General features: G+C 36.6%; 1 protein-coding gene across 3 annotated transcripts; it reads left to right on the top strand.

Annotated features, from left to right (window-relative positions):
• Positions 1-684: 684 nt before the first annotated feature.
• LOC112179507 (nuclear transcription factor Y subunit A-4) lies at positions 685-6,343 on the top strand. 3 transcript variants are annotated; one of them, XM_024317945.2, is made up of 7 exons: positions 685-842; positions 1,742-1,989; positions 3,199-3,314; positions 3,582-3,653; positions 4,757-4,921; positions 5,350-5,780; positions 5,885-6,343. In XM_024317945.2, the coding sequence occupies exons 2-6, from the start codon at positions 1,755-1,757 to the stop codon at positions 5,758-5,760; spliced, it is 999 nt and encodes a 332-aa protein (XP_024173713.1). In that variant the 5' UTR covers positions 685-842; positions 1,742-1,754; the 3' UTR covers positions 5,761-5,780; positions 5,885-6,343. The 3 variants fall into 3 exon arrangements, with proteins under 3 accessions (XP_024173713.1, XP_024173704.1, XP_040368994.1); XM_024317936.2 differs by having other exon boundaries at positions 5,350-5,777; XM_040513060.1 differs by lacking the exon at positions 685-842 and adding an exon at positions 940-1,555 and having other exon boundaries at positions 5,350-5,777.
• Positions 6,344-8,959: the final 2,616 nt, after the last annotated feature.

The raw sequence follows: 8,959 nt of genomic DNA on the forward strand, positions 1-8,959 counted from the left end.
TTTATCAATGTTGTTTCTTTTTATTTTCTTTAGAAAACGTAATTTTTTTTTCTGAAAAATTATAAAACATTGTTCATATCAGACATTATTTCGTTATTCAACTGCATAAACATATAAAAAGTTGGTTATCAAAATGTTGAATCTTAGAGTTTCTCCAAATTGTCTATTAATTGGCCAAACGAGTGATAATTAAAAATTAGTGTTTTGTTAAGTGCCGATTTGCTAATAGGGGATCGGTACACTTTACACTTGCTTGGATATATTTTGGACACCGTCTAGAGGACAGTGCAGTCTTTTCTATAATTGATTATGAGATACTATCAGAACTCTTGAGATTGCATAATCGTTGTAGCATTAGAAAATAACATCCCGTGATTAGAATTTCCTTTTTAGTCTATATTCCCCCCACTGCATGCATGTTTTTCAATTTTGATTGATCGAGAATTTTCTATTTTTCTCTCCAAAAAGTTAAAAATGATTTTGATCATATATTTACAAAATAAAATATTCCAAAATTAGAAAACGTCCCCACTCGACAGTAAAAAGAACTTACATGAGTGGAGGTTAATTTGGTAAATTCATCCGTTCTAAAGTCTCCCCGTAATCTATTGAAACCTGAAGAATTGGTAAAAAAAAACAAAAAAATGTAGATAATAAATAGTATAATATTTAAAATTCCTGCATCTGCGTCACCCTCCACTGTCTCTCTTAAGGTTGCAAAGAAAGAGAGAGAGAGAGAGAGAGAGAGAGCGAGAAAGAATGAGTCCAACCTCCGCGACTTCGAATCCCTAAAAACCACCGCAGCTCTTCCGGAGTTTCTATCCCTTACTTCGCACACCACTGTAAGATTTCCCCCTCTCTTCAAATTTCTATGCGAATTCTCTTCACCTCTACTTCGAATTGCATGCGTCAATTTTTTTCTGTTTTTTTTTACGCTCAGAAACCTTCTTCTTTCTCTCCCCTCCTCGGTTACTCAGAAAAACTGGAAAAACTGAAAACATAGGAGAAGTAATTTTCAGTTTTTGGATTTGAAATAGTGAAAATGGCGGTCAGAATTTCCCAGCTTTCTGGCCGTTTTCTGGTTCAATTTGGTGGACCAAAGATTTTCGAAAATTTAGCCTTGAATTTTACATGTTTTGAAGTTATGAAATTTAAATTCTTGAAGTTTTATAATTCATTTGAAGGTGTGGATTTTGATTCAAAGATAAAACTAAGGTCGTTGCGGTTGTGATTGTGTGATCCAATGGTGTTTTTATTAATTTAGTTTATTTTGAGGTTGGTTTTGGATTTTTTTCCATTGGATCATTCTCAGAAGGTGGCAGCAAATTGAGCTATTTGTGTTGTCTAGATAGTTGGACGGCAGGTTTGGAGTTTTTGGTTTCTTGTTTTTTTTTTTCATGTGGACTTGCAGAACGCGTTTTAGTGGGATTATTCCTTTGATGCTTTTTATGGTTCTGATCAGATTAGTCTTATCCTCAACCTAGTTTGAAGATTGCGAGAGAGCTCGGGATGTAGTATTTGTTTCCTTGGGGATAGAATAGCCGCGCTTGTTGTAGTGAGTACTGTCGTCTTCCCTGTTTCTGTAGAGATGACTTTAGGAATTTCCAGATGTCCTTAACATCATCGCAACGTGGCTGCTCTAGAAAGATGTTAACTGGAACTGTTGGTGTTGACCAGCATTTACTTTTTGTTTCGGTTCTCATTCTTCCTTTGTTGTCTCACTGTTAAATATTCTGCCCAGGAGAAAGTGGTGAATGATGCCAGCCAAATCTAAAGATGTAGATCCAGGAACCCAGACTGTGTTGCAATCAACTATACAACCTTGGTGGCGTGGAGCGGGAAATAGTTTGTCTTTTGGTGAAAGTGCTGTAGCATCGTCTTTTGGGGAACACGGTAACCGTTTTGTGATGAATGGCGCTATGCAGTCACAAGCTGATGCTGGAGCTAACTTCAAAAAAGATGTGCAGGCTACAATAGGATCACAGTCTGGTACTTACTCTTTGAACTATCATTTCCCCTGGAAAATCTCATGTTTTATATAACAAGCAAATTTGGAGATTTTATATACTACCCATAAGAAATTCACAAGTTATTTACTCTACGAAACCATGTCAATGTTCTCTAATTTTATTTCCTTTGTGAGAGTGAAGAACAGAATGCATCATCGATTTTAAAATGCATATATAATTATATATATATATATATATATATTTTTTTTTTAATATGAGAAATAAGGAATAGATGAAGTTTTTATTTATATGTTTTTATTTTGATATGATTGAGATAGTGCTTATGATCTGGATTGACCAGAATTTGATTCATTTAAGATTAACTTCAGTAGAAGGAGCAAAAGAATAACAGATTTAGGCGTTACTGAAACTCCGGTTATTGGTTGTTAAAGTATCTTTCAAGTGAATTTGCTTGATATTAGGTCCCTTTGCTGGAAACAAAAAATAAAATAAAATAAAGCACTAAAGTAAAAAGAAGGGGAAACTTCATAACTTTCACCAATTTTGAAGGGAAGCACAATGGACTCTCACCTTCTTATCCTCTCTTTTTGACCCCTCCCCCTTCCCACTGACATCACACGCACACGCGTGCGCGCGCGCACGCACACATGCAGAGCAAAAGATCTCACCTTTTGATAACTAGCTTGTTTACCATATAGGGCCCGCCTTCTAATTGCGACTCTGTGATGTGGTGATGAATTTGAATACCCCCCTGCATCAGAGTTCCCAAAGAAACATACTTTATCTCTTCTTCTGGTATCTGAAAAAACCTTACTGTACTTCTTTAATTCTTATTTTTAGTGGCTTGATTGTCTGCTTGCTTCTGCTAAGAAATGTGTAAATTGACCCCTCTTGTCACCCTGGTTTCTAGGGCCACCGTGCAGAAATATAAACTATATAACTGAATCTACAATAAGCCTGTAGTCTAAGAGACATGAGCTTTATAACGAATTTTGTCATAGGTTGCCTAAAGGTTTACATGTCAAATTTAATAATTTGTTTACTCAAGGGAACATTCCTGGTTGAGTGGTTTCTCAATGTGGTTCTTAAAATGTTGTTAGAACTATATAGGGAATATGTCTACTCCATATCTTCCCTACAACATGTCCAGCATTATATATTTTTTTATATGACCAGGCTCAATCACCCATATAGATATTTGAATTAGTGCAAGTATCCTTTTGTTCAGATGGGAATAGTGGACATGAAAACCAACAAATGAAAAGCACTTCCTCTGCAGTGGTTGCTAAATTGGGTGAACATCTTGATGCGAATTCACAAATGGAACTTGTTGGTCACTCAATTGTAAGAACTCTCTCTCTCTCTCTCTCTCTCTCTCTCTCTCTCTCTCTCTCTCTCAGTTTATGCACACTGCACACACAAAGACATGAGATAAATGGGAAACGAGCACAGACATGTGAGCAACATGAATTCGCATCCATACTCTACAGGCACACAGCCACACAGTATTCTCGTGGGAAAATGTCTGGTGTTCAATTTATGGTTCTGGACCTTGACTTGCTTGTATTGGTTATACGAAGAATGTTTACTGGTTTCCATTAAATAATGCAGGTTTTGACATCATATCCATATTCAGATCCACAATACAGTGGGATGTTGACTCATTATCGGCCACAAGCTATGGTACGCAAACTGCAGTAGTATATTGCCTCAGAATATATTTATCTAAAGCAGCAGGGAGGCTTCAATGAAGTACACTCAGTTGAACTGAAGCTTCCTTTTTTTTTTTTCCCTTCTTTTTTTACTTTTTTTAATAGTTAATTTAGGAAACTAGATATTACCCTTAAAGTAAACTAGAAAAACTACATAATTAATATGCTTATATCCTTCAGTACACTTAAAGAGGGTAGCTAATATCATGTTTAGGGAAAAAGTACTGACCACCAAACTTAAAAACCGAACGCTAGTAAAACTGCTAGGCTCAACACTTATTGTTCAATTATGAAGCTCCTAAGAAACACTAGAGCAAATTAGCAACTAAATATGACCAAATATTGAACACTTGCTACCAAAATAGCTGCTTCTATAAGGCTTTATTGAACACTTTCTATCAGTCAAATATGCATTTTGTTAGAACCAGGTGGAAAATTGAACAAATAATACTAAGATATGAATGCTGCTAGAAGATGATGAGGAACCGGGATCCACCACTAGTGCTCACCTCACGTCATGAATGTTAGGTCACTGATCAACCAGAGATAAATTATGTAAAACAGACTTTGCAAATGAAACAACATGACAAGCATATGGTGGGCGGTAGTCTGATGAAAGAACATTTATTCTTTCAGAAGTGTAGGTGTAAGAACCAGTGATGCTCTAATGCCTTGTTGAGAAAACAGGAAATGAGAGATGTCTAGGTCAGGCCTCTAAACACATTTGGAAACCGTATTTGAGGACTGATTTGGAATTACAATGTACTTCTTTTTGATGAGTACAATATATTTTAGTGTCCAACAAATGCTATTATGCATATGCATGTAGTTTATAATTTTTTCTCGAAAGCTAGTATGAGTGTGCCAAAATTAGTGAGATTTATGTTTGATGGACAATGTCAGCCTAAAACTGGTTATGATGAATTTAATGCTGAGGAAAGTACGGCTGTCTTATGGACACTTTTACTTTGAGGTGTACAGTAGGCATGTTTTACCTTTTTGTACTGTACTGGTTTTCATCATAAGTTTAATGCAAAGAAAAGTTTCACTTATCATCTGGTGACCTGATGCCAGGTGCCCCCTCAATTCTATGGCTTGCATCATGGTAGAATGCCCTTGCCCCTTGAAATGGAAGAGGAGCCTGTTTATGTAAATGCCAAGCAATACCATGGTATTTTGAGACGAAGACAGTCACGTGCTAAAGCTGAGCTTGAAAGGAAGCTTATAAAAGTTAGGAAGGTAAGTTAATGATTTAGGTCTCTTCATCCTTTGTAGACTTTAACAAAAATCTAAAGGAATACACAAGTAGCCTGATTGGTGCTGGTTGCCCCTTTGCTGTTAATGTTATTATGGCTTTGACAAGGTCTACATTTCCCCACATGCTTCCGTTTTTCATCCTGTGTAGACTTTAACAAAAATCTAAAGTACACAGTAGCCTGATTGGTGCTGGTTGCCCCTTGGCTGTTAATGTTATTATAGCTTTGACAAGGTCTATATTTCCCCACATGCTCCCCTTTTTCTACAGATCTTCCACACTATTTATAAGCATATAGATGAAGACACAACTTCTGAAGGCGTGTTATGCCTTTTGGACTTTGCTAATTAAATGATAGCTGCAAGTACCTTAAGTGATTGTGCTATATATGATTTTGTTTTCTATTTGGCAGCCATATCTTCATGAGTCTCGTCACCAGCATGCGTTGAGGAGAGCAAGGGGTTGTGGAGGCCGTTTCCTTAATACGAAGAAGCAAGATGATAGTGATGCAAATTCCTCATCAGAAAAAACCATTAATTTGGATGCCAACTTTTCACCCAAATCTGCCAAATCTGGTTTTGAGTGCTTTCCTAATGATAGCAATGGCAATTTCGTTTCCTCCAATGTCCAGCAAGAAGGATCAGGTTCATGGTTCAGGACACTCAATAACCACACACTCTCCAACGGTAATGGCAATGGCCATGTCCCGTCATCCACGTATCGTACAACATTTAAAGACGGCAAGGAAGGTGTTTTCCTTGGTCAACAGAAGGAAACAATGCAGTTGAATGGATCCTCTCGTGGGGCCATTCACAGTAAATGACAAAATTCCCCCATGAGGTTGTGGTACCCTATGGGCGATGGTTATGAATTTTATATAACAAATCATAAGATCAGATATACTATTGATGTTATCTCTCTCTTATGGGGGCTTGCCTATCTTGCAGGTGTTGCTGAAGGTGTGCAGTCTCCAGCTTGGAAAAACCCTTCTTGTGCAATGTCTGTCAGGCAATTCATTCTTGGCTTTGGTTACTTTGTAATTATTGGGACGATACCACAGGAGATAGGTGATGGATTCCATGCTGTCTTCAGTCATGAACCACTTCCACTCACCCCCTGTTGTTGACGCAGTAAAGCAAGTAACTGTTTGGAACTTTAGAAAATAGTTGTGGGTACGTAGATTTGAAACAGTGTTGTTTTCCTATTTTGTAAGTGTGTTAAGACTTTCTGTAGAGGCAAAGAGAGCTTATTGTATCTACTTAATAGAGTTTCTCTACACTCCCTCCCATATTTTGGAGTTTATTGCATCCATGTACTGGTCTATAGATTGTGACTGATGCACCTGCTACTTCCCATTGTGGAAGGGAGTTTGCTTTAGAATGGAATCTTTAAAGGTTTTGTGGGAAGTTGTAATGGGTGTTTATTTCACTTGGCATAAAGTGCTGAGTATACACTATCTCAGCTTGATTTTAAGGTCAAAATTTCAGGAACCTTATTTTGGCCTTGAAGGTTTGAATAAAATTGCTAGGTGTGTTGTTTTGTACATGGTGAGTAGTGCAAACAAGAACAAGTCTTTTCATGTTCTGTACTGTGGTTCACTGTTTATTCCCTTTTAATGGAATATCAAGTTAGCAAACTTCCATGGGTAATTCCACAACAATTATTTTGCAAAACTCTAGAGTAACGTGTTACTCAAGATATGAATTATGTCTACAACCCTACGACGATTTTATTGAGATATTAGGGCATCGAGTTCGAGAGGTCTAGGCTCAGATGTGAATGATGCCAAACTGCCAAGGACAATTAGTTTGAAATTACAATCATTTAAGTAATATCTAGGGTTTAGGGTTTAGAGTAAACAATTCGACTTACTAAGCTAAGGGAGTTCAGAGAATAAGTTGCTAACACTAATTTGATTGGTGCCTACTCAGCTACTGTGTTGGGTTTATTAGGGGATTCTATTGCATTGATATTTGTAAGTATGCATGGTTGTTATCCCCCTAGCAGCCGTGCTTTATTGTTTAGTAACAGTCAAGCTAGAAGATTCATATATGAAAGACCTATTTTCTGTTTGGTCTACTGGAGGTTGCGTATTGAGTATGGACTGGATATTGATTTACTCTCACATTCCATATCCCTAACCTCGGTAAAGGTCGGTTCTATTCTAATTCTTGGTATGATGCCAAGACTATCTAGTCTGTGTCTTCTAAAGTTCATTTTGTTGCTAATATTACCATGGCTTAGTTTTAAATAAATGCTTCCCATACCAAATGCTCCTTCATGAACCATTGTGTTCTCAGGTACAAGGTTGATTGGATTCTAGTATCTTCATAATGTTGAAGAACTATCTTCAAACAAGGAAATGCAAACTTCCAGAATGGTCCAAACTTGGACAAAATTTTGATAGCGTGTCCATTGTCCACCTTTTCCCTGATCCCTTAAAAATAAGGGTATCTGACCTGAGATTTTGTTATTAGAGAGATACAAAATTTCTACACCAGTGAGCTCGAAAAAAGTAGTCAGAATCCAAAAAGGTTGCCGCTGAGATATAAAGATATGGGTATCTGACATGAGAATTTCAGATGGATTGGAGAGGGCAAAAGCTAGCGGAGGAGCTGATGCAGATTCCGCTATTCGTGGTGGTGGGTTTCAGATGATGGTTCTGGTGTTTGCTGGCAATGTCATTGGTCATTGTACCCAATTAATCGCAAACCCTCTCAAGTGGTTGGACCCTATTGAAGCTGAGAAGCATCCCAACCCTCCACCACGGCCACTCACTTTGAAAAACAAGTCGTCTAAGAGGTGATAAGTGGCTCACTTGTTTCACTATCACATCAATGGTTTACCATTTGATAGGGTTCAGTCTATTGTTTGTGACTTGCTTTTGATTCTGTGATATATTCTGAATTTGATCATTGCGCTCAGTTTTTGATTTGTCTTTGCTTAATACAGAGAAAATTTACAGGGTCTCTGGAAGCTTTAGAGATAATGCGATGTTCGTTAGGCATATCCTAATGATGAAAAATTTAGTAATCTAAGAGACATGCATGAAATTACAATTGAAAGATTGGTGCTCCCTCTTTTGTTGGGGTTGAGGAACCATTTTTGATTGTGTTCGTTCTGTCCAGGCTGAAATCAGGCATTGCTGAGGGATTTCTTTTTTCATCAGTTCCACAATTTTGAAATTATGTCATCTTCCTTTCTTCCCTGATGTTGGCATCTTATTTCCGGATTTGTTGACCCTGACCCAAGAATTAAATGGTGGAAATACACACCAGAGGGCTGATTGTTTGGAAGTAACAATTGTGTCAAGGCTACCAATTGATCCCTTAAAAATAAGGGCATCTGACCTGTGAGCAGTGGCGTAGCCAAAAGTCTCTCTTAGGAGGGTCAAACTTTATTAACTAACAAATTATATTCATTTCTAGTCGTCCTCTAAAAATAACACAATCTTTTGCCCAAAATATATATATATATATATATATATATATATATTAGTATAATTAAGAAAATTTAGGTGTAATATTTCTTGTACTAATGCTGAAATTGAAGGATCCTTAAATCATGTTGAATAAATTTTGGGATTTAAGATGAATGATAAATATAGAAAAACTTATGTGTTACTTCAATTTAGCATATTAATAAAGAATCGTAAATATGCGCATATGGGCATATATCGATCAATAGGGTAAGAAAACCTTGAAAAGATTCATATTAATTAGATATAAGTAGTGTATTAATAGTGTAAAACTGTAAAATATTATTTCATTCCATTAAAGTTCAAGGATAATTAAAACTAATTAAGATAAATTTGTATTGAATTTTAAAAATTGAGACTAATTAAAGATTTTTCAAAAATTGAGAAGGGTCAATTTTATTTCATTCCATTAAGATTCATAGATTATTAACACTAATTAAAGATTTTCTAAATATTGAGAAGGGTCAATTGACCCTTCTCGCCCTAGGCTAGCTACGCCCTTGCCTGTGAGCTTGTTATTAGAAGATACAAAGTTCCTAAAGCA

The sequence above is a fragment of the Rosa chinensis genome, chromosome 1, assembly GCF_002994745.2.
Source record: "Rosa chinensis cultivar Old Blush chromosome 1, RchiOBHm-V2, whole genome shotgun sequence".
Lineage (NCBI taxonomy): Eukaryota > Viridiplantae > Streptophyta > Magnoliopsida > Rosales > Rosaceae > Rosa > Rosa chinensis.

What these genes read in the sequence shown, in the direction of transcription:
- LOC112179507 (XM_024317945.2), top strand. Translation starts at nt 1,755, where the DNA reads ATGATGCCAGCCAAATCTAAAGATGTAGATCCAGGAACCCAGACTGTG. An exon ending in AACTTGTTGGTCACTCAATT is followed by an intron (nt 3,315 to 3,581) that starts GTAAGAACTCTC and finishes TAAATAATGCAG; the next exon opens with GTTTTGACATCATATCCATA. An exon ending in ATTATCGGCCACAAGCTATG is followed by an intron (nt 3,654 to 4,756) that starts GTACGCAAACTG and finishes ACCTGATGCCAG; the next exon opens with GTGCCCCCTCAATTCTATGG.